Source organism: Microcaecilia unicolor, chromosome 5 (assembly GCF_901765095.1).
Source record: "Microcaecilia unicolor chromosome 5, aMicUni1.1, whole genome shotgun sequence".
NCBI classification, from domain to species: Eukaryota; Metazoa; Chordata; class Amphibia; order Gymnophiona; family Siphonopidae; genus Microcaecilia; species Microcaecilia unicolor.
In genome coordinates, this window is record NC_044035.1 from 1,707,348 (window position 1) to 1,732,567 (window position 25,220).

Here is a 25,220-nt window from a genome sequence, read left to right on the forward strand (position 1 = left end):
TGAATGCACTTATAAGTCAATAAGAGGAGTTTGAACTGTATGCGGAAACAGATAGGAAACCAGTGAAGTGACTTGAGGAGAGGGCTAATATGAGCATAACGACAGGCTAATATGAGCATAACGACACTGGCGGAATATTAGTCGTGCAGCAGAATTTTGAACAGATTGAAGAGGAGAGAGATGGCTAAGTAGGAGACCTGTGAGAAGAAAGCTGCAACAGTCTAAGCGAGAGGTGATAAAAGTGTGGATGAGGGTTCTGGTAGTGTGCTCAGAAAGAGCGAATTTTGCTGATATTATAGAGAAAGAAACGACAGGCTTTAGCAGTCTGTTGAATATGTGCAGAGAAGCAGAGGGAGGAGTCGAAGATGACCCCAAGGTTATAAGCTGATGTGACAGGAAGGATGAGAGTGTTATCCACAGAAATAGAGAATGAGGGAGGAGGAGAGGTTGGTTTAGGGGGAAAGATGAGAGCTCAGTCTTGGTCATGTTTAGTTTCAGATGGCGGTGAGACATCCAGGCAGCAATGTCAGACAGGCAGGCTGATACTTTGGCCTGGATTTCGGCTGAGATTTCTGGTGTGGAGAGGTAGATCTGGGAGTCATCAGCGTAAAGATGATACTGAAAACCATGGGATGAGATCAGAGTACCAAGGGAAGAAGTATAGATGGAGAAAAGAAGAGGTCCCAGGACAGATCCCTGAGGTACACCAACTGATAGTGGGATAGAAGTAGAGGAGGATCCACTAGAGTATACACTAAAGGTACGCTGGGAGAAATAAGAAGAAAATCAGGAAAGAACAGAGCCCTGAAATCCAAGTGAGGACAGTGTATCAAGGAATATCAAGTCTCGACGGTGACAGAAGCTTCCTTGCAGGGTCAACTCGAGCAAATATTAGACAAATTAACTGGTATAGACAAGAGGATGGAAGGTGTGAGCCAGGACTTACATTCAGTGTTGAATCGGATTAATGTGTTGGAGACATATGTAGACTGTATGACGTAGGAAAATACTCAGCTTAAAAACCTGGTTACAAAAACTCTCAATAATAAATTCAATGACTTGGAAAACAGGGCCCAGAGAAACAATTTTAAGACTGGTGGGCCTCCCAGAATCAATACCAGAAGGGGACTTATGCAGTCGTGTTTTTTTGTTTTGTTTTTTTTTGCTGTCGTGGTTGGTTAAGAGCCTACAGAGTCAAAGTTCTGCGGGGCCACTGAATATCGAGCGGGCTCATTGGCTTGGGCCTAAATGTGAAGCCAACTAAAAGCCCAGAGTTATCATCTTTTGGCTCTTGAATTATGCACATAAGGAAGAAATTCTCTGAGCGCTCTGAGAGAACCAATTAATCAAGATCAGAGAATTCTACGTTTCTGGGACTATTCACATCTCTGCGCAGCGCAGATAGTTTTTTAAAATGTAAACTGATTTTTCACAGATGATTGTTCAGGCTCTTTTGCTCTGTTACCCACTATGAACTGCAAGGTGTTAGCGAGATACAACATCGAATGTTATGCTATGTTTGCCCCAGTATGCATTCAGCTGGTGAAGGCTAATATTAGATTTGTGCCAATGTACCCAGCAAAGCAGAAAATATGCATAAAGGAGAATCAAGATACTACTCTTTGGTTTCTGATGCCCGGGTGTTTTTGCGAAAGCAAGGTTTTAGGACGTGTCACAGTAGATTTTGGGGCGTCTAGTGGCTGAGGGAACTGTTGTTCCTGAGGACTGTGCAGCGTTTACATGTGTGGGTTACAAATTGCTTATTCAGACATTAGTACATATGGAACAGAGACGGAGCGTCATCCCCATGTCTTGATACCTGGTAAACCCGGGATGACTCAGGGAACTGGATGGTTTCTTTCAGCTAAGTATACTGCCATACTTTGGTGCATGTTTCAGGGACACTGGAGTGTTCTGCATGCAGGGAGGTTCTCGTCATTCGTCTCCTGCTGGATCTAAAAGACCACCTTTATATAGCTATACACACACATATATGTGTGTGTGTGTATATATATATATATATATATGAGGGGGGGGGGGGGGCGTCAATTGTGTCTAACTGTTGTCGCCTCTTGATTTGGAGTGGTTCTCAAAGTCCCCATGTGAGCAGACGGAGGCCTGGGTTACAGGATTCTGCGCACTTTTTTAATTTTTATTTTATTTATTAAGTTTTAAAATTTTTACAAGCATAAACTTGATCAGAAAGTTGGTTAACCAAAATTACATTATTTCAAGAAAAAATATTATAATACACATATCTATGCTCTATTAACCAAACATAAGTCCACAAGTGGAGTTCAAAAATGTCATATGTTGAAGAATAAACAATATATATTTAAGGAGAGTTAACAGACATGTGCTTGATCCTAAATAAAATTTTATTTTTTTATTTTTGTTACATTTGTACCCCGCGCTTTCCCACTCATGGCAGGCTCAATGCGGCTTACATGGGCCAATGGAGGGTTAAGTGACTTGCCCAGAGTCACAAGGAACTGCCTGTGCCTGAAGTGGGAATCCAACTCAGTTCCTCAGTTCCCCAGGACCAAAGTCCACCACCCTAATCACTAGGCCACTCCTCCACTCCTATTAATATTAATTCAAGAGCTAATTACTGCTGGAGATTCCACTCCAGCAGCCCTTCTTGTCGTAATAAATGTCTCAAGTTGGGAGGGATCAAAAAATACATATTTCTCAGAATGGTAGCTAACTAAACATTTACAGGGAAATTTGCTCCCATATGAATCGTTTCTTGTTTCTTTTGAAGAAATCTTTTACGGCGTATTTGTGTCTCCCTAGAGATATCAGGGTGAACACAGATCTTTAATCCTTTAAATAGTTTGTCTCGATTTTTATAATACATTTTTAATACCCACATCTTATCCGGCGATAATGCTACTGTCGCTACCAAAGTAGCTGGTGTTATCAAATCAGTATCTGATATTTCTAGTAATGTCGTAATGTCCAAAGGTTGGTTCTCTTGCATTTGTAGATTCCTAGATGGTAAGTAATAAATTTGAGCAAAGTGGGGGATGCTTTCCTCCCCAATCTGGATAATATCTTTGAAGTAAGATTTTAGCATCTCTCGTGGAGACACTAAAGATGAGTAAGGAAAGTTTAAGATTATTACTTCTAGAATAGTTCTCCAGATTCTCTGTCTTTCGTCTTAAATTAGTTAAATCTTTAAGCATAGTATTTTGTATCTCTCGGACTTGTTGAATCTCAGTCTCTTGTTTTTGGACTTGCAAAGTTAATAATTTCACTTTCTCCTGAGTTTGTTCAAGATCTTGTTTTATCTTATGCATCTGGGGGACTAACGCCTTCCCTAGATCAAGAATCAATGTCCAAAGATTATCTAATGTAACTTCAGAGGGTTTAACTGTTTGTAACAATGGAAATGAAATAGTTTCTACCTCTGTTTATTGTGGATCGATGCCTGCCAAAATTGAGGCATTTTCTTCCTCCGTCGTTGCTTCAACCACCATGGCTAATACTGCTTCCACTCGTTCTTGTCTCGCCTCTTGCCTTCCGATTCCAATGACCACTTCGGAACTCAGGTTCGGAGACACCATCTTTGGAGAGCTAGCTCCACATGGCTGAGGAGGAAGAGGAGGTGCTCTATTGTCAGGGCTCAGAGAAACTTCCAGCCCAGCACTCTCCTGCAGGCCTTTAACTGCCGTGGAGACCATCAGCGGGCCGCTCACTGACTCTCTAGGATTGGAAGTCCTCTGCAAGAAGGTATCAATCGGGCCAATAAGAGTAGGGGGATTTGGCCGCTGGGAGGCTGGGGCAGCGGCTTTTCCCCTTCTCTTAGGCATAGCTATAGATTCCAGGAAAATTTGCGAGAGCTCAAACACACATCTACTTCACTCGGCGGCCATTTTGAACTCTGCGCACTTCAAATTTTATATTGGGAAGCCGCTAAAGTGGTGTTAAGGGGGACCTCACTGCCTACTCAAGCCATGTTAAGGAAGTTAGAAATCATGAAGTACTGATGTAAAGAAACAGGAAAGGAGGAGGTGCAGGTGTTCCCCTATTGATGCTGCTTGAATTCAATCATCTTCCTACCCAAACAGCTCTTAATGAGCTTTTACATCAAAGGGTGATTAAATCGGCCCAGTATTATCACTTTCAATTATACAAGTATGGAACAAAAATGGAAAGTTAAAGGAAAAATTAGTGCGACAATTACGGGATTCCAGAAAAGAGTTATACTTAAAAGGATTGTTATGGTCAAATGGCAACCTTGGATAAAGATACTGGGAAAATCTTGTGAGATCTTTTTGCCAATTTGCATTTGAAGGACACTACTAACTTCCTGGAAAGTAGTAATTGTCTAACTTAGATCTTTCCTCTATTAGTGATGCAGATAGGACGGTACTTAATAGCCCGACTGGGTGGATGAAGTGGCCTGGGTTATACAACAATGCGTGTTGGGGGAAGCACCTGGCTCCAATGGCCTCAGAACCGAGTTTTATAAAGTTATTAAAGGATTAGGTGTCTACACACACAGCAGTCATGTTTAACAAAGTTATTGCAACACAATCCTTACCTGGAGTATTATCAATGGCTAATATAATAGTAGTTCCGAAGCCCGGTATAGATCTCAGCATCCCAGAGACATTCAGGCCTGTGTCACTGTTGCATTAAGAAAAAGTTAATGGCCAAGATCTCTGCAAACGGACTTGCGAAACTATTACCTCAATTAATAGCAGAGCCGCAAGTAGGTTTTGCTAAAAATCAGTATGTGGTGCACAACATGCACATGATTTTGGCCGCGCTGGAGGCCACCAGAATGCAACGGACACCTTCTCTATTAGCTTTGATGTAGATAAGGCATTCAATTGGGAGGACTGGGATTTTTCTCTACCGAGGTTTAGCCATATGGTATATAAACATCCAGTGGCTTCTGTATGGGTGAATGAGATTAGAGAGGAGCACTTCTCTATTCAAAGGGGCACCAGGCAAGGCTGTCCTTTGCCACTACTTTTGTTTGTCTTGATTTTACATCCTTTGATATGGGAAATCATGCTGTAATTGGTCAGCATTTGCAGATGATTTGTCCATGTGACCAACCCACATTCCTTACTGCCCACGTTGACACGGAGAGTATTGCAGAATATGGAGGCACTTCTGGGTTTAAATTAAATACCTCCAAGTCAGAGGCCCTGGCAACTATGCCTTCTGTTAGGTAGGGCTGGGGGGACACCTTCCCACTTAAATGGGCTAGAGGTAGTTTTAGATATTTAAGAATACAGTTATCGAGTGACTTAAGTCAACTGTATATGTTAACATAGTAACATAGTAAATGACGGCAGATAAAGACAACATCCCTAAGTTGTTAAAGTTTACTAAGCAGAAGTTGGAAGCATGACATACTCTGCCGTTGTCTTTGGTTGGAAGAATTAATCTACACAAAATGACAATTTTTCCCAAATTGTCCTCCCCTCTCTGGATCTTAAGGAAATATCTCATCTGCTTACAAAGAATTATTATCAAGTTTATCTCGGGAGGAAAGAAGCCTAAACTGAGTCAAACGGGATTTGGGCTAGAGGCGGTCTCTCGGAATCTCCATCTTTACAATCATGCTTGTCTCCTGTGCCATATGAAGGAATAATGGATTGTGATGATTATACCCCATTGCATATGGAAAGAGAGCTGTTTGCCCCATTTCATCCTCATTTTGTGCTCCAAGCATAGCCTAGTGTCTTGTCATACTTTTGTAAACATAATGTTCTGTTGCGCCCGTTGCAATTGGCTTGGAAGGCACTGTTATCTCTGTAGAAAGGGGCCCACTCTCTATCTTAGGGAACTTGGATTTTGTTTCCAGAACTGAGAGTGGATTTTCTGTAGATGGGCAGATAATGACTTTCGCTATCTTAGTAAGATGCTACGGGATGCTGGGACTATTTTGTCTTTTTAACTCTTGCAACAGCGTTATTAGTATCTGCCCAAGGATAGATTTGCTTACTGTCAATTCTGCCATTACATGTAGACACTAGAGTGGGCAGGTCTTTTATTAGGGACATCTAGTAGGTTGTATGTTTTTTGCTACAGACTCATCCAATGTTATCTCGAAGGCTCATTTCCATCAAACTTTAAATAAGCTTATGCCACTACAGGAGTTTCATACTGTAGCAGAGTTGTGGTTACGGGATCTGAACATTAGAGTCACCACTTGAGATATTGAACTTTATCATATACCCCCACATTGATCTGTAGTGCTTCCTTGAGAGAATGCCATTATAGAATGATTCAGACTCTCAGAGAACATATTTCTCTCAGTTTCAGGCCCACAAAGCGGGATGTGCTCCATCTTCACTTAGCCTTAAATGTGGCCTTGCTGAGGGATCCTTTATGGTCTTGCCTTAAGGTTCAAATTTTGGGACGGACATTCAGGGTATTTTGCAAATTTGTTGTGGAAATCAACTTGGGGCTTTTATTTGGGAAAGGGAAAGAGATCATTATTATGTAAAGCAGGAATGGTAGTGAAAAAGTGCCTCTTGCAGTATTGGACACAAATTGACAGTCCTTCTTTCTAGCACTGGAGTAATGCCCTGGAAGTCCTCACAGCACCTCTTCTGGACTCTGCAAAGTATTACTCACGAGGAGTATGTGGGAGAGTATGCCGACCTGTACATTTTATTAGGGACGAGCAAGCAGGAAGCAACCAGGAAGCATGCTCATATTGTGAACCTTTATGGCAAGTATTCATATTTGAACTATGAACATTTTAAGCTTTAATGTTTAAGTTTATGGATCCTGTTTACACGTTTTTTGTTTTTATGTTACTTTCACAGTTTGTTTCACTTTTATATATATATTTTTTATCACACGGTTTTTTGTCTTTGAAGGTTACTCACGCCTTGACACAGCGTTACTAGCGAAACCTTGGCCGAAGTCGGTGTGTTTGACCGATGACCCACTTGTTGCTTTGTATCTGCACTTGAAAGCTAAGTTACTCTTTTGACTTTCACATGCTATATGGATCCCGAGCTGATTGGATGTGAAGCGACTGTTCACGCTATCCAAAAATACTAGGACTAGAGGGCATGAGTTGAAGCTACAGTGTGGTAAATTTAAAACGAATCGGAGAAAATTTTTCTTCACCCAACGTGTAATTAGACTCTGGAATTCATTGCCGGAGAACGTGGTACGGGCGGTTAGCTTGACGGAGTTTAAAAAGGGGTTAGATAGATTCCTAAAGGACAAGTCCATAGACCGCTATTAAATGGACTGGAAAAATTCCTCATTTTTAGGTATAACTTGTCTGGAATGTTTTTACGTTTGGGGAGCGTGCCAGGTGCCCTTGACCTGGATTGGCCACTGTCGGTGACAGGATGCTGGGCTAGATGGACCTTTGGTCTTTCCCAGTATGGCACTACTTATGTACTTATGTACTTCTGTTGAGCTTTTAGCATCTTTTCATTCATTTTGGAACTAAAAGGGTTTTTGCCTATGATGATATAATTCCCAGCAGACGCTTTCTCAACCCTTGTTATTACTAAATGACTACTTGGGTTGGAGGTTGGGTTAAATTCAGAGGATTTTCCCTTAATTTCTTTTAAAACAGATGCACTCCACAGAATCTTTAGTCTATTGTTGAAATTACTATTTTTTGCCATTACATGAGAGAGTTTTGTTTTGTTGTATACAAAATTATTCAGTCACATCTCCAGTTTTCAGATAATTTCTAAATGTCAAAAAGCACTGATCACAGTAAAGCTTCTTGGGACATGCCTCGGATAACTTTATCCACTTGGAACACTGACCACTTTGGTAAATAAGATAGGAACAGAATAGAACTAATCAACAATAGGGAACTGCCTCCTATCCTGGGACTCTTTAAATTTCCTGAGGAGACTCGCTAGAGGCTTCTGAAAATCCAGATACACTACAGTTGACCAGCTCATCCTTAAACTCGTTTATTAGTACCTTAAAGATATCCTAATATGCTGTACACAGACTTGGGTGCATTTCTTTCTTAAAGATGGATAGCAAATTTTAATTAGGAAACAAATAAAGAAAAGCCCCGCATGTGTTTAAAAATTAAAGTGCAGCAACAGCGGAGACTAGCTTGTGTGGACTCGCAGTGAAATATTTACCTGCTTATTTGGAAATGCCCGAATACAGCGGGTCTGGTATTTTAGGCTGGATTCTCTTCTTTGCTGTACATAACCCATGTTCCGCAAGTCCCACACTAAGACTCTGCGGCCAGCTGTTCCCACAATCAGCCGATCTCCAGACACAGACAGTGTGTAAACCTTTCCAGAAAACAAAACAGACCAGGCATATTAATATGGAAAACATATGTCTTACCCAATAATTGTCTTTCCTTTAATCACAGCAGATGAATCCAGAGACTTGTGAGTTATGGCCATCTACCAGCACATGTAGATGGAGAGCACTGAACTGAACTTAGTCTTATAGGACAGTATGCTCCTTGGTCAGTTAGTATTTCTCCTAACAAAGCAGAAAGAACAATTAGGCACACTTCCCCTTCCTCACAGGGGTAAACACACCAATAGAACTCTTGATAATTGGTATAACAGCAAAAATCCTAAATGGAAAACTGTACATGAACAAATAGGACTGAAAAAGGGTGGGACACTGGATTAATCCGCTGCTATTAAAGGAATGAAAATGATCAGGTAAGACAATTTTTCCTTGGCATCTGCAGCAGATGAATCCAGAGATTAGGGATTGATCATCCCACAAAGTAGGATGGGGTGCCAACACAGCCGCAGAAAGAACCAATGCATCAAAGGAAGACTCCGTATGAACTGCGACATCCGAGTGATAAAGCCTAGAAAAGATATGCAAAGAGGACCAAGTCGTTGTCCTACGTATTTCCTCTAGACAGAAAATCTGAGATTCCACCCAGATGTCGCCATGTCCTGAGTTCAGCGTGCACTCAATGAGCTGGGAAGCTGTGACCCACCAGGAGGCAATAGCCTCTATAATCCAATGAGAAATGATTGATTCCGAAGCTGCAGTACCACGATTCGGACCTGAAGAGAACAAAGATGATCCAAGCGTTGGAACTTACTGGTAGCCTATAAATATTGAAGAAGACAAATGTAAAGGTAATGCAGAGAATAACTTGTTTTGTAATCCTCCTCCTTAAAAGAAGAAAGTAAAAGAGGGTGGTTTAATTTAAATGCAGACACCACTTAAGAAGAAAGGAAGGAACTGTATGAACAGTCACCCAATTCTGAAAAACTGAGGAATGGATCTCTGCAAGACAAAACCTGTAGCTCAGAAACCCTACGCGCCAACGAGATCACAAGAAAGGAAGACTTGAGAGTAAGATCCTTAAAGGTGTTTTTCCTCAAAGGCTCATGCTGCAGAGCCCTGAGCACCAGATTAAGGTTCCACTCAGGGAAAAGACTGCAAAGGGGAGGCCTGAGTAACCCCCTTCAAGAAACACACTACGTCTGGATGAGAAGCCAGGGAAGAATTTGAAATTCAACCTCAATAATAGGCAAGAGCTATACATGAATTATAGGCGAGACCAAGGACATTTTGCAAGAAAGCCGCAAGATGAGGCAGTGAAACCTTGAACAGAGACAACGCTCTCTCCGAGCACCAGGCTTCAAATGTCTGCCAGGCTCTAGCATAAGTGGCAGATGTTGAGCACTTTCGTGCCTGAAGCAATGTAGCAATGACCGCCTCAGAATAACCTTTCTTTCTCAATTTCGGCCTCTCAAGGCCATAAGACCAAAGCAGGAGGGATCTTCCACCTGAATGGACCCCTGACTGAGAAACCCTCGAATCGAAGGAAGATTGAATGGCTTGTTTGCCAGAAGCTGAATCATATCCACATACCACAGCCTCCTGGACCAGTCCGAAGCAATCAGAATGACCAACCTCAATGATGAATGATCATGTGAAGAACTCAGCCTACCAGCCACCACAGAGAAAGACAAAGATGAGCCAATTCTGGCCACAGCTACAAAAGAGCATTCAGCCCTTCTGAACCAGACTCTTCTTCACCTGAAAAACCTGGATACTCTGGCATTGTGTTGAGTTGCCATGAAACCCAGGAACGGAGTGCCCCATTTCTGAGTTACCATCTGGAAGACATCTGATGGCAGTTTCCACTCCGCCAGGTCCATGGAGATCCTACTAAGATAGCTGGCTTGAACATCAAGAATACCTGCTATGTGCCTGGCTGAAATCTGCTGTAAATGACACTCTGCCCAAAGAAAGAGGAGACTCCTCTACATAAGTACTGCCATACTGGGACAGACCGAAGTTCCATCAAGTCCAACAAATCACTTCCAACAGTGGCCAATCCAGGTCACAAGTACCTGGCAAGATCCCAAAACAGTACAGTACTTTTTATGTTGCCTATTCTAGAAATAAGAAGTGGATTTTCCCAAAGTCCATTTTAATAACGGTCTATGGACTTTTCCTTTAGGAAGTCACAAAACCTTTTTTAAGCCCCACTAAGTTAACTGCTTTAACTACATTCTCTGGCAAGGAATTCCAGAGTTTAATTACAAGTTGAGTGCAGAAATATTTTCTCCGATTCGTTTTAAATTTACTAATTTGTAGCTTCACTGTGTGCCTAGTCCTAGCATTTCTGGAAAGAGCAAACAAGCAATTCACGTCTACCCATTCCACTCCATTCATTATTTTATATACCTCTATCATTTCTCCCCTCAGCCGTCTTTTCTCCAAGCTGAAGAGCCCTAGCTGCTTTAGCCTTTCCTCATAGGGAAGTCGTTCCAACCCCAATCATTTTCATTGCCCTTCTCTGCACCTTTTCTAATTCCACTATATTTTTGAGCCGCGGTGACAAGAAATGAACACAATATTCAAGGTGTGGTCGCACCATGGAGTGATACAAAGGCATTACAACATCCTCATTTTTGTTTTCCATTCCTTTCCTAATAATACCTAACATTCTATTTGCTTTCTTAGCCGCAGCAGCACACTGAGCACAGGGTTTCAACGTATCAACAATGACGCTGAGATCCCTTTCCTGGTCGGTGAATCCTACTGTGGAACCTTGCATTACATAACTATAATTCGGGTTCCTCTTTCCCACATGCATCACTTTGCACTTGATCATTAAACATCATTTGTCATTTAGATGCCCATTATCCCAGTCTCGTAACATCCTCTTATAATTTCTCACAATCCTCTTGCAATTTAACAACTCTGAATAACTTGTGTCGTCAGCAAATTTAATTACCTCACTAGTTACTCCAATCTTTAGATCATTTATAAATATGTTTAAAAGCAGCGGGCCCAGCACAGACCCCTGGGGAACCCCACTAACTACCCTTCTCCATTGAGAATACTGACCATTTAACCCTACTCTCTGTTGTCTATCTTTTAATCAGTTTTTAATCCACAATAGAACACTACCTCCTATCCCATGACTCTCCAATTTCCTCTGGAGTCTTTCATGAGGTACTTTGTCAAACGCCTTTTGAAAATCCACATACACAATATCAACTGGCTCACCTTTATCCGCATGTTTGTTCACCCCTTCAAAGAAATGTAATAGATTGGTGAGGCAAATTTACCCTTCACTAAATCTATGTTGGATTTATCTCATTAATCCATGCTTTTGAATGTGCTCAGTACCGCCTTATCTGTTCACATAAGCCACCGCTGTCATGTTGTCTGGAAGAAAACACATGAGTTTGCCCTCCAGAATTGACTGAAATGCCAAGAGCGAGGCAAACTGCTCTCAGCTCCAGGTGACTGATTTTCCTCTGCGATTCTGTGCTGTCCCATAAACCCTGGGCATTGAGATGAAGGCAATGGCTCCCCCAAACCTCCAGGCTGGCATCTGTCACCACCACTATCCGAAGGGATAATGCCAAGGACACTGCCCAAAGGAGACTGGACATTTGAAGCCACCACAACATGCTGAGACTTGCCTGTATTGCTCTAAAAGTACAGCCTGCTTACTTTATCACTACAGACTGCTCAGAGAATAACTGCAGATTCTTTTGGATTCGTATTGGGTAAATGAGATTGTTAGAGATGGATTCACCTCAAAGTGGAGAGTGTATAAGTCATTATTGTCTGAGATATACAATGATTAAGCTTTATGCCTAATAAAGAAACAATACCTAGCTATAGTTAAAAAGAAACAATCACATCACTGGTCCCTACATCCAAGCAATGCTAGGAGTTTGTAGACCAGGAAAAGAAGCAATAATCATTACATCACTGGGCCAGGGACCAAAAATGTTTGACTTTCAGAAACTTGTCTGGAACAGGGCAGTGGAGTCGCCCTTTTTTCAGCACTACGAAATAAATGGAATAGCGTCCTTGACTCCTCTCGGGAACCAGAACCGGTAACACAGCTCCTAACTCTCAAGGAGCATAGAGTGGAAAGGACCACCACCCGTTTTAAAAAAGCCCTGCATGGGAGAGGAGAATTATAACCTGTATCCTTCCCTGCTACTTTTGAGGACCCTTTGGTCCCTAGTAATATTGGTTCACTCTCCATAAGTGAGACAGCTGTCCCCTTACTGCTTCAGCTGAAGAGTGGACCGAGACCCCATCATTGTGAGGGTCTAGTGGCGTAAGAAGATCCTGAATTCAGACAGGAAGATTGTTTGTTAGTGGAAAAGAACTATTTATGCCGACAGAGAAATTTCTGAAAGGAAGAGGAGCGGCCCGGGAAATAGCGCTTGGTGTCTTTCATACTATAGAGAATCCACATGCGTGGAGAACTCAAGAGATCCCACGGAGAAAGGAAAGTAGAAATAAAAACCAGGATTTCCAAAGACAGGACAACAAGTAGTACTGAAGTGAAGCAGTATTTATTGAAAATAAAAATAACTCAACACAACGCTGTGTTTTGGCCAGAAGGCCTGCATCAGGAATCTGAATACTTGTTTCAACAAATGAGAATCCAGGAATAGCGGCGATAGGTAATGGTGGTCTTTAGAAAGACCGTTGGTGTAGAATTACAGCTGAATCATGAGATAAGCAGTCTAGTGAACGAAACACAGCGTTGTGTTGAGTTATTTTTATTTTCAATAAATACTGCTTCACTTCAGTACTACTGTGGTCCTGTCTTTGGAAATCCTGGTTTTTATTCCCACTTTCCTCTTTGTCTTTCATCCAATGGCAAAACTGAGCAGACCTGAAGGAGGAATTTGGTTTGTCCTCTGGCAAGCGCCAAGTCCTCCCCAAAAAAGCCGCTTACCTCTGAAAGGTAATTTTGTAAGGCACTAGCTGAAGGCAGCATCCGTGGACCAGTGACACAGCCACAATAAGCAGAGGGAGGTGAGTGCCAGCGCCATCTGCTTGGCCAAAGCTTGAATAAGATCATACAGATAATCCTCTAAATAAGCGAGTCTCCATGTTAGGAAACTCACAGGGAATAGGAGACTCTGAGCCCACCACTGCATCTGCTACCTGCTGAACCAAGCCCGAGCAGCATAAGGACTGCATATAGCCGCCTGCAGGTGGAAACCAAGGACAGTTTCAAGACCTCAGCTTCCTATCCTGCACATCTTTCAAGGCAATGTCATCTTTCGCAGGTAAGGTGGTTTCTTGGTAACTGCCACCACTGAAGAGTCCACTTTGGGCACCGTGAACTTCTCTAATTCTTCCTCGGAAACAGGATGGAGGTAAGCCATGGCTCTGACCACTCTAAGGCTGGCATCTGGAGTGGACCATTATGCAGATACGAGTTCCCTCACAGCCTCGTATACCAGAACACTTTGTGGTATTATGGCTTATGATTTTATTTTTATTTACTAACCAATTTAGAATTAGAAACAGATGGAGCAGGAGCTTCAGGGCTAGAAATGTTTATAACTTCCAGAGCACTAGCAGCAGTGGGATCATCTGCCTCCTCATTAACAATCCCAACTTCTTCCAGAAGCTCAGTAACATGACAAGATAAGAGACGCTGCTGAAAAGCCTCATTCAGAGTGAGGATGGGATGGTGTGGTCACTGAATACACCTCAGAAACCCCTTCCACACATTTCCTTTTTCCTGAAGGATCCACCTGCAGTCAGTTGTACAGTGAGCTGAGTGCTGCTACAGATCAGAAGAATCAGAAGTCTGATGAGATTGTTTAAGCAAGTAAGCTTGGTGTAATAAAAATACAAATTCTAGAGAAAAAGGTTCCCCCGAATTGGCAGCAACTGAAGTGGTAAGGAAAAACTGGGAGCCTGAGCCGACATCGACAATGCTACAGAACTGGAAGCAGAATCATGCGCAGGAACTAATGTCAGAACCAACAACTTGAGGGAAACGAAGCCGAGATCTACCTGTGCTGGAAAGCAACGGTTCAGCAGGGATAGATGCCAGCTTGGACGAAACTGAAGCAGAACACCCCACCAGACACAGCCCCAACGCTGCTCTTTGCTTCCCACAGCGAGAGCATTTAACCGCTTCTGCTGCCATCAGAGCAAAGAGAAAGAAAAAGCCACGAGTTAGCCCAGATACTCAACAAAAATTTAAAGCAACATTCACCCCTTTGTAGCAATGTTGTCACTCCTCTCTGAGAGCAAATGCCAACAGCCAGCTTATCAACACCTTTTCCAAAATGCCACTGAGCAGGAAACCTGCACTTAGTACCAGGCTGAATAGGGGCACACGGGTGGGAGAAGGACCTGGCATCACCAAGTGTAGCCCTTAAGCTGGCACCGCTCAGCCACACCATCCCAAGCTCAACTGGACAGGAAACCCAGAACAGAAGCTGTGGTAAAGATGAGACCAGGAGCTCGTGAGAGGCCATCCACTGACTGCCGGATATAAAGCTATACTGACTGACCAAAGGGCATATTGTCCTATAAAACAGAGCTCAGCTCAATGCTCTGTATCTCCACCTGCTGGTAGATGGTCATAACCCACAAGTCTCTGGATTCATCTGCTGCAGATGCCAAGGAAATGACAGACAAGCAGACCAATATTCATAATCAGATCACACAGACCCATCAAACATAAGCTTCGACATTCTTTGCCTGTTGTAGAAAATGACCAGATTGTAAATCTGCAAACCAAGCAGAGATAAAATAATTCTAAATGTATGCTATTTAGTTTACATGTATTCTTTTCAATGCACATATTTCTATATCACAACTTAATGTCCCACTCTCATATTTTGCACCTATCAGCATTATCCAAAGCTTCCAACTCCACACTAAGTATGAGGACCAGGAGATGACAGATTGCACAGTGGTCATGTACAGTCCAAAGGTAAAAGCCTAATCCATTTCATGTGTTCTGCTTAAAGCAGACAAAAACCTGAAAAAAAGCAAGCAAAAAACTCATGCGAAATACCACACAGAAGAGCTCCAATTCTCACGATTAATGGTGCCAGGTGTCAGGGGTGAAGATACAAGAAGAATCAAATGTCATTGTACAGAAGGTGACACTAATGATGCATGTTGTATACACAGACCATGTGTACCGCAAAAATATCTAACGCTAGAAAACCACCTTAAATCATTTCCAAACTGGTGTCACACCTGTATTTTAAGTATTCCTTCTCCCACATGCATCATCAGTCACCTGCAACAGCATGTCATGCACTCATTTATCAGACAGAGCATTAAAAATTAGGCCAGAAGAAGAACTGCTCAACCAATCAGCTGCTTGTATCCCAACGGCTGGCCAGTGGCTGCTGCTCTGTCAGCCATTTATCATTGCCCTAAACAGCAGCACACAGCCATAAATCACTGCCCCAAAGAATGCAATTCTTTCATTCTGCACAAAGGGCTTGCCAGAAGTAGATTCAGCTGTGATGGAGGAAAATGATGGCTAGTTAGCCGCAGTACAAGGCATGACTATGCTACCACACTGGACTGGATATTTATAATAAAGGAAATACACTAAAAAGACAGACGCAGATTCTATCTACTGATATAAACAAGATGACACCTAGAAATAAACATATAAAATAACTAATAGGCTGCATTGTGCTGAATAACTGGAGTGTAAGTGATTCATTCCTTACACTTAGATTTTACATTTACACAGATTCCATGCACTGGTTGCAAAGCAATTCACCTCATAGTTTAAATTTTAATCACAAACACCTTCCAATGGCACACCATAGAAGGATGAGCTACTGCATCACAAGCCGTTATCTCCTGAATGTCCCTCAAAACCAGGAACATGTAATCTGTTCAGGGAGCTTTGAAGTGATGAAGCTAGTGCTTGCCAAATCTTCCAGGCAATTAATATCTGTCTTCAAGCACAGGTCAAATGCTCCTACAGCTAGACTAACCGTGAGGTTTGATATCCGGCAGAAGAGCACACACCTTATCTGGTTGAGAGAAGGTCCCTGCGTTGCATGGGCTTCGGGGATCCCATAACTTAACCATCTGGTCCCAGCTTCCAGTTACCATCACGTTCACCTCCGGGCAGAATTCCACACACCTGATGGGAGCCTCATGACTTCCAACAACAGATTCTGCAAAAAGCAGCTCAGGTCAGGATTCCCTGCAGCTCACATACATCATTTCTACTGGGTAGCATTTTAAAACAGCCTATGTGTCTACTGTTACAGCATGAGGAAAACAGTATTGTGCACACAAGAGCATATAAGAAGGAACACCAACATGTGTTTCATATCCAGCACCCGGTTTTACTAAAAGCATTTTGTACATCAACTTCCCAGGGAAAGAAAAATACATTGGGAGCAATCAGGACTTACCTGCTAATCTTCTTTCCTCGAGTTCCTCCAGTCAAGACATGTTTTATATATTTATTTGGATTTTGTTACACCTTTTTCAGTAGTAGCTCAAGGTGAGTTACATTCAGGTACATTGGGTATTTCCCTGTCCCTGGAGGGCTCACAATCTAAGTTTGTACCTGAGGCAATGGAGGGTTAAGTGTCTTGCCCAAGATTACAAGCAGCAACAGTGGGAATTGAACTGGGCACCTCTGGATGTCAAGACCAGTGAGGCAACCACTAGGCCACCCCTCCTTGTGGTGCATCTGCTTTCCTGCCAATAGATGGAGACCGATGACTTTGTACCATACCTTGTAAGTCGCACTGAACCTGCTATCGAGTGGGGTATAAATGCTATAAATAAATAAATAAAAATCCTATACAGGGTCCTGGGCAGTCCACAGCTAACCAGTATTTCTGTTAAAACAAACCTAAAACTAAACCCCAGAATACAAATAAAGAAGGCACTGCAATAACTGCTAACCAAGTCAGAATGAGACTCAACCCTACAGTTAATGTGTCAATACAACAAGAAGCAAAGAACCATCAGCCTGCTAAATTCTCCACCCGAAAACCTCCATCAAAACACCCATTAACTGCCAGTTGCCCAAATTGCTAAGAGTGGGTTCTGGACTGGATGGACTCTAGGAAAGAAAATTAGCAAGCAAACTTTCTCCCTCCAGTCCAGCCATGTGTGGGAAGTACCAAAGTAAGCAATAAGGAGGGAGTTCAAGTCTGCTCCATAGACCATGTACTGTCTTGCTCTAACAAATAATCTATAACGATACACAAAGGATTTCAAAGACAACCACAAGTTTCCAGTAGAGAACCCACAATATGTTCTGCCCAGGAACCCACCTGAGACCTGGTGGTATGGGTCCAAAGATGTAGGGGCACCACATCACTTTTGAGGTAGTTTCAACCTTTCTGGATCCTTCCAACAAAAATAAAGATCAGACTAGTAGACACACTTGGGCATGCTTAAAATCTTCACCTATGCAGTCTCTTTCAACTATCCTTCCTGACTGAAGTAACAAAGGAAAATATGACCTTGGGCAAAAAGGAGGGAACCAGACAACAAAGAAAAATGAACGCAGGTAAAAACCATATGGCCTATCCAGTCTGCCCATACATGTCATCTACAATCCACTCCTCTCCCTTAGAAATCCTATATACTTATCCAATCCTTCTTGAATTCAGATACAGTTTTCATCTCCACAGGGAGGCCATTCCATGAATTCACCACCCTTTCCATGAAGAAGTATTTCCTCAAGTTACTTATGACCCCTTTCACTTCACCCTGTGCCCCCTCATTCCACAGCTTCCTTCCATTTGAAAGGAACACTTCCTGTGCATTTATGCCAAGTAGGTATTTAAATGTCTGTATTGTATCTCCCCTCTCCCACCTTTCTTCCAAAGTATACATATTGAGATCTTTAAGTCCATCCCCATACACTTTATGACGACGACAATGGACCATTTTAGTAGCCGCCCTCTAGACTGATTCCATCCTATTTATATCTTTTTGAAGGTGCAGTCTCCAGAATTGTACACAATATTCTAAAGGAGGTCTCGGAGCCTTATACAGGGGCATTATCACATCCTTTTTCCTACTGGCCACTCCTCTTATTACGCACCCAAGCATCCTTCTAGATTTCATGGTCAACGTTTCTACCTGTTTGGCTACCTTAAGATCATTATATACAATCACACCCAAGTCCCGTGCCTCTTTCACATACAAAAGTCTTCAGCCCCTAAACTGTACCATTTCCTTGGGTTTCTGCAACCCAGATATGGCTCTACACTTTTTTTTTAATATATATTTTTTAAGCATTTATTTATTGCATTTGTACCCCACATTCCCCCACCTATTTGCAGGCTCAATGTGGCTTACATAGATTTGTTAATATTGTCATTCACCACTCTGTCCTCTGACATCACCAGGAAAGGTTCCTGACCCCCCCCCCCCCCCCCCCCCAAAAAAAAGAGGGCCTGCAACTCCAAGATTCTCGTGGCAGAACATATTGCCACCAGAAGAACTGCTTTCAGTATCAGGTCCTTAAGCCTCTCCAATTGGTTCAAAAGATACCCTCAAAGCCAAGAGGACCAGAATAAATATCAAAGGAGGCAAAAGTGGATGCCATGGGGGCCACAAGTGTTTCACACCTCTCAAAAAATATTTAATGTCTGGAAGAGAAACAATCAATGATCCAGAACACGTCCCCTATAATACGTAATATTAAGGAGTTCCTGCAAAATGGCCAAAATATTTGTCAGGGAGTCCTAAAAGGGTAAACATCTCAATTGTGACTCCATGCCTCAAATATCCTCCATACCTGAACATAAGCAGAGGGGTGGATTTCTTCCTAGACTGCAACAGTTGCTATCACCTGATCAGAATATCCCCCTTCTTCCAAGCTTCTCCTTCTCAAGAACCATTGATAGTACTAAAAATAGAGCTATGCTTCGTGTTTTCTTTATAAAAACTGCAATAAAATGTTATGAAAGGGTATTTATAGAAAAAGGGCTTTTGTGGTGAGCAAGTCCCACCCCCACCACCGCCCCACAGACATCATTATGCAACCCAACAAAAGAGCATTACTGCAGTTTTGCCTTAAGGCATTAGATGTGGGGATGACCACTTCCCTTAAAATTCTAAGCAAGTACTTGATCACTATTTATGGTACTAAATTTGTTTTTTGTGGAATCACTTCAATTGGAATCTTTCTTCAAAAGAGGCACAGCTAATTGATTTGGTTCTGGGGACTTGTAATTTCTTTCTTTTTTTGGGGGGTGGGGTGGGGGGAAGATTGCTGTTGGAGAATCAAATATATTTATAGTAGAGAAGGCCCCCAAGTTCTCTCCCCCTAGACATGGACTAGGATTTATAATTTGTTTCCTTATGATTAGTGAAATTGGCATTAGTCTATTTCTTTGTTACCTGATTTATGTGTAATTATGAAAATTCTAACAATTTTAAAAAAGAACCTTAATGGAGGACTATGTGCTTCAAGTAACGCAAACTCTCCAGCAATAAAAGCAACTTCCATTGCAGCACCTGGGCATTTAATCACTGGAAATAGACCTAAATCCACATCCCTGAAGTTGGATAGCGCAATTTGTTTTCAGAGATGGCCCCAAGTAGGGTGGGGTCACAGAAGTCCCACAGAACGGACCACAAAGACATGACAAACTTCGACCTGTAGCCAGACCCCAGATGCAAAGGCAGGACAGGGACCGAGATCACGAGAGAACCAGCCACCCTGAGACGGTGCAAGAGACACCCTCCTGAGATGGAGAAAATGGATCTATCCAGATCCATAAGAAAACAATACCCAACAACCAGCTAAGAAGACTCTGTAACCAGAAAAAGAGGTGCCAGAGTCAACGACCAACGAGAAAGACCTATCGCCCAAGAAGAAGTAAGGCTCGAACTCCAGAGATGGAACCAAGCTTGAGTTCCGGAGTCAGAAGAAAGTCTGGCATCCAGCTATGGACCGACTGACAGAGGCAGCATATACCACAAAATGTACTGAAGGTAGTCCTGGAAGAAACAGGACACCAGCCATGGAAACAACTGGAAGGCAGTGCCACCCAAGACCGGGCTTCAAAGACAAGGTAAAACTACCTAGGGAGGCAGGCAACAACCCCACAAAATAGCCGTGTGACAACAGCACCGGGACCCCATGGACAGCTGGTTGCCTATCAGAACACTAGAGAAGCCTGCAGCATTGGCAACGAGAAGTTGGCAAACATGGAAAGAAACTTGATCACAATCCAGTAAAGGAACCAAAGGCTGGCACTGTCCAAGATAACCAAGAATCCTAGAAAAGGACAAAGGACAAGCTAGTAAAAAGGCAACAGGATGGCCCAATGAGAGACCACAGGCAAGAGTGCCAGGGTGTCCAACAGAAAAATGGGATGTGAATCCAAAGACGGGATGGCAGTGCCACCTGCCCAAAGCCAGGATTGGCAGTTCAACACGACAGACTATGATCCCAAAAAGATACATACCTGACATAAGAACATAAGAGTAGCTATATTGGGTCAGACCAATGGTCCATCTAACCCAGTATTCTGTTTTCCAAACAGTGGCCAAGCCAGGTCACAAGTACCTGGCAGAAACCCAAATTGTGGCAACACTCCATACTACAAATCCAAGGGCAAGCAATTGCTTCCTATGTCTGTCTCAATACAGAGTGAGAGAGACACTGTGTGTGCCAGAGATACCTCCCCCCTCCCTCTGTGTGGTAGAAGGACCCCCTCCCCATCCCTATCTGGTCTCCCTCCCCCCCTGCTTTCAGGTCTCAGGCCCCCCCCTCCATATCTGGTCTCAGGACCCCTCCCCCCTCCCAGGTCTCTGGACCCCCCTCCCCTCTGGCCTCAGGACCCCTTCCCCCTCCGTTGTCTCAGGCCCCACCCCTGCCGCCCTCGCCACCCCCCCCCCCCACGAGGTCGCAGCCGCTCACCCCTTCACCCTCCCCCCCAGGGTGCCACCGCTCCTCCCCCCCCCCCCCCCCCAAGGTTGCCGCCGCTCCCCCCCTCCGTCCGACGTCAGCTCAGCTGCCATTTCCGGCCACTGCTGCTTCTCTTGTCGAGCAGCAGTGGCCGGTACAAAAACAAAAAAAAAACCAAATTGAACCTGCAAAAATGCTTTTAAAAAGGAAGCAGGGCACCGCAGGCAGCCATCGGCTATCAGCTCTGCATCCGCTCCTCCTCTCACGTCACTGGCCCTGGAGGAGAACCCCGGAGGAGCGCAGCGACGTAAGAGGAGGAGCTGATGCAGAGCTGACAGCCAATGGCTGCCTGTGGTGCCCTGCTTCCTTTTTGAAAGCATTCTTGCAGGTTTAAGTTGGGTTTTTTTTGTTTTTGTATTGGCCGCTGCTGCTCAACAGAAGCAGCAGTGGCCGGAAATGGCAGCTGAGCTGAAGTTTGATGGAGGGGGAGAGCGGCGGCGACCTGGGGGGGTGGAGAGTGGAGCAGTGGCTGCAGCGACATCGGGGGTTGGGTGGAGGGGGGGCATGGCGAAAGGCTGAAACTGCGCCTCCAACGTTCTGAACGCTGCTGTGTTTTGATTGGGCACTTTTACTGCTGACGCACCCGGAAGTGGGAGGCATCAACAGAAGCACAAATGTCTCAAGGCTTATGTCCACGCAGTCAGCTTCAGAACGTTGGAGGTGGGTTTTATTATATAGGATTATTAGCATTTGTATAGCGCTACCAGACGCATGCAGCGCTGAACACCTGATACAAAGAGACAGTCCCTGCTCAAAAGAGCTTACAATCTAAACAATACAGCAATACAGACAAGACAGTTATGGGTGAGGGAAGTAATGGGAGCTAAAAAGCAGCAGCAGTTATGTTCCCCATAACTTTCACTCCTTACTGTATCTCAAACAGTCCCAGCTGCCTTCGGCCCTTAGCCATAGCATTTTACTTTCCCCGCTGTGGAGTGTGCTCGTGAAGGGACTGGGGGATCCTCAGACTACGGATCTGATCTTGATACAAGGTAATTTGGCCTTTGCCCGGGGCTTGGAAAACACCGCTTTTGCCTTATGGAAACGTAAAGGTATATTTTTCTTGAAGCATCTGTTTTGTTTTGTTTGTTTTGTTACATTTGTACCCCGCACTTTCCCACTCATGGCAGGCTCAATGCGGCAGGCAATGGAGGGTTAAGTGACTTGCCCAGAGTCACAAGGAGCTGCCTGTGCCGGGAATCGAACTCAGTTCCTCAGTTCCCCAGGACCAAAGTCCACCACCCTAACCACTAGGCCACTCCTCCACTGCTGAGTGATGAGGGTACACTCCTTACTTTTGAGGAGCTCCATGGTCAGGTGGGTCCTACTTGGGGTAACAGGTTTGCTTATTGTCAGATTAAGCACTACATAACTTCCTTAGACATTCATACCCTGGTCCAACATGTGGGAGACCGCATTAGGGAGTTTTTTCAGGAGCTCTCTTCTGAAGGGGTCTCAGTCTCAGGCCTCTACAGGGCCCTTACTAAATTGGAACCCCCAAGAGATTACACTGAACTTAATGGGAACAAGACCTGGGTACACCGTTGCCTGCTTGGGACATCATGTGCACTTTGAGGAAACTTCCAGCTCTCACATATGATGCACGCTTAAGGGAATGTCATTACTGAGTCATACACAGGGCCTACTTGGGCTCGTCACAACTATTTCACATGGGGAGGGGGGGGGGGGGAGGTGCAGGACTCTCGGTGTCCCAAGTGTGGCTATCACCATACTCCTTTTAGCACTCTTTTTGGTCATGTCCCAAAGTACAGTCTTTTTGGGGCCACTTTCGAAGATTCATGGCATTTTTACTGAGAGTGGGGATATCTGGCACAGTGGAACACTTCTTACTGGACATTCCCGGGGCTACTAGAGAACTAAAGAAGGGTAATATGTTACGCTATTTCGTAAGCTGACTTTGCTGGCACGCAAATGCATTTTACAACACTGGACCACTGCAGAGCCTCCTGCTTACTGGCATTGGAAGAATCAGCTGCATATGCTGGCAACATGGGAAGCTAAAGAGGCAAAGGGATCTTTTAAACGCAAACAACGTTTCATGTCGACTTGGAATCCTTCCTTAAATATTCTCCATCCTCGAGGTCGAAGACTACTCCTTAATAATCTATAGGTTAATGGCCTTGATAATTCCACTGTATTGCAGCCCTATATTCATGGTATGGGGGGGGGGGGGGGGCGTTGTTGTTAATTGTGGGACAGGTGAACGCCTGAAGGGGTCATAACAACCCAGGCCCACATAGGCATATCCTGGGAGTTTTATTGTTTGAATTTTCTCTATTGGGAAAGGGGGGCGGGGGGGGGGGGGGGAGAGCACATAAGAATAGGGGGGGTTGGCAAATTTCCTCTCATTTTGACTTAATGACTACTATCATGGTGATATTATACAATAATTGTTCTTAGCTATGCTTATCTCCCTCCCTGTACACCACAATGAAGGAAGAAACAGGGGATGGGTCGATTCAATATGTAACACAAAACAAAAGACACGATGTTTGATATTACCACTGTACTGTCTTTATTTGATCAATAAAAATTGTTAAACCATAAAAACCAGATCAGCTGGAATTTTTCCTTAAGTTGGCAATTTGTTCACACTGGTCCGTTAGGTAGAATATTTGAAGCCTGATGCCGACTCAGATATAACTGTTTGCAATTAATCAGCAATTTTTCAGTACAAGTCAGATAAGCACCTTACTAATAAGCAATTGTCAATTTTACACATTTGTTTTTAATAGGCAAATGTTTTTACTTGCATTAAAAAAAAATTAATCAAAATTGTTATAGGACTGAAGCGGAAGGTGAAGGACAGCCCTCTGCTCTTGGGTTGTGTGCGGCGGCGGCCAAAAAACCAAACAGAATGCTAAGAATTATTAGGGAAGGGATGCAAAATAAGACCAAGAATATTATACTGCTTCTGTATCGCTCCATGGAGTGACCTCACTTTTGAGTACTGTGTTCAATTCTGGTACCCATATCACAAAAAAAGATATAGCAGAATTAGAAAAGGTTCAAAGAAGAGCGACCAATTGCAGAGTTTAACTTCACTCAACGTGTAATTAAACGCTGGAATTCGTTGCCAGAGAATGTGGTAAAGGCGGTTAGCTTAGCAGAGTTTACAAAAAGGTTTGGACGGCTTCCAAAAGGAAAACTCCATAGACTGTTATTAAATGAACTTGGGGAAAATCCACTATTTCTGGGATAAGCAGTATAAAATGTTTTGTACATTTTTGGGATCTTGCCAGGTATTTGTGACCTGGATTGGCCACTGTTGGAAACAGGATGCCGGGCTCGATGGGCCTTTGGTCTTTCCAAGTATGGCAATACTTATGTACTTATGTAACATAAGAATATCCATACTGGGTCAGACCAAGGGTCCATCTAGCTCAATATCCTTCTTCCAACAGTGACCAATCCAGGTCACAAGTACCTGGCAGAAACCTAATTAGTAGCAACATTCCATGCTACCAATCCCGGGGTAAGCAGTGTCTCCTTCCATGTCCATCTCGATAACAGACTATGGAATTTTCCTTCAGGAACTTGTTCTTATGAATGTGATACTCTCGCCTCCAGATCATCCAGACCTTGCAACATCGTTGTAGGACTCCCCTACAGACATTGCAAGCAGGCAGTTTCGCGTTGAGGGCATCTGTGCTGCTGGTTATATCAGGTCAGGACCGGATGCCAGTTCAGGAGCTGGTTGGAACCCCCGCGGCGCCTTAGCTGGAGAACATTTGAAGAGTTCTTCAGAAATTGGATGTGTCCGTTGATAAATCCACAAAGAAGTTAACTGTTCTTGTGAGTAAAGTTAATAATCTGAGACTTTGGTAAATATGAAAAATGAATTTATAGAGCAGATTGATTCTATTAAGTCTGAAGTAAAAGTATTGCAGGATGTCTCCTCTAGTTTAAGTATACAGTCAATCCATAGGAAACTTGAGCAAATTGAAAACTACAACAGAAGACTGAACCTTGGCTTTTTTGAACTTTCCTAAGGTTCCTGGGGTTTCACCTGCTA

The 25,220-nt window shown here is 43.4% G+C and overlaps 1 protein-coding gene across 1 annotated transcript in view; it reads right to left on the bottom strand.

Moving 5' to 3' along the window:
- Nucleotides 1-25,220, bottom strand: part of BUB3 (BUB3 mitotic checkpoint protein) — an 86,261-nt gene that overhangs the window by 19,638 nt on the left and 41,403 nt on the right. Inside the window, exons 4-5 of the mRNA XM_030202560.1 lie at nt 16,255-16,406; nt 8,103-8,261 (exon numbers count right to left, since the gene is read on the bottom strand). Of these exons, the coding sequence (XP_030058420.1) occupies nt 8,103-8,261; nt 16,255-16,406 (311 nt within the window). The remainder of the gene's footprint in view (nt 1-8,102; nt 8,262-16,254; nt 16,407-25,220) is intronic.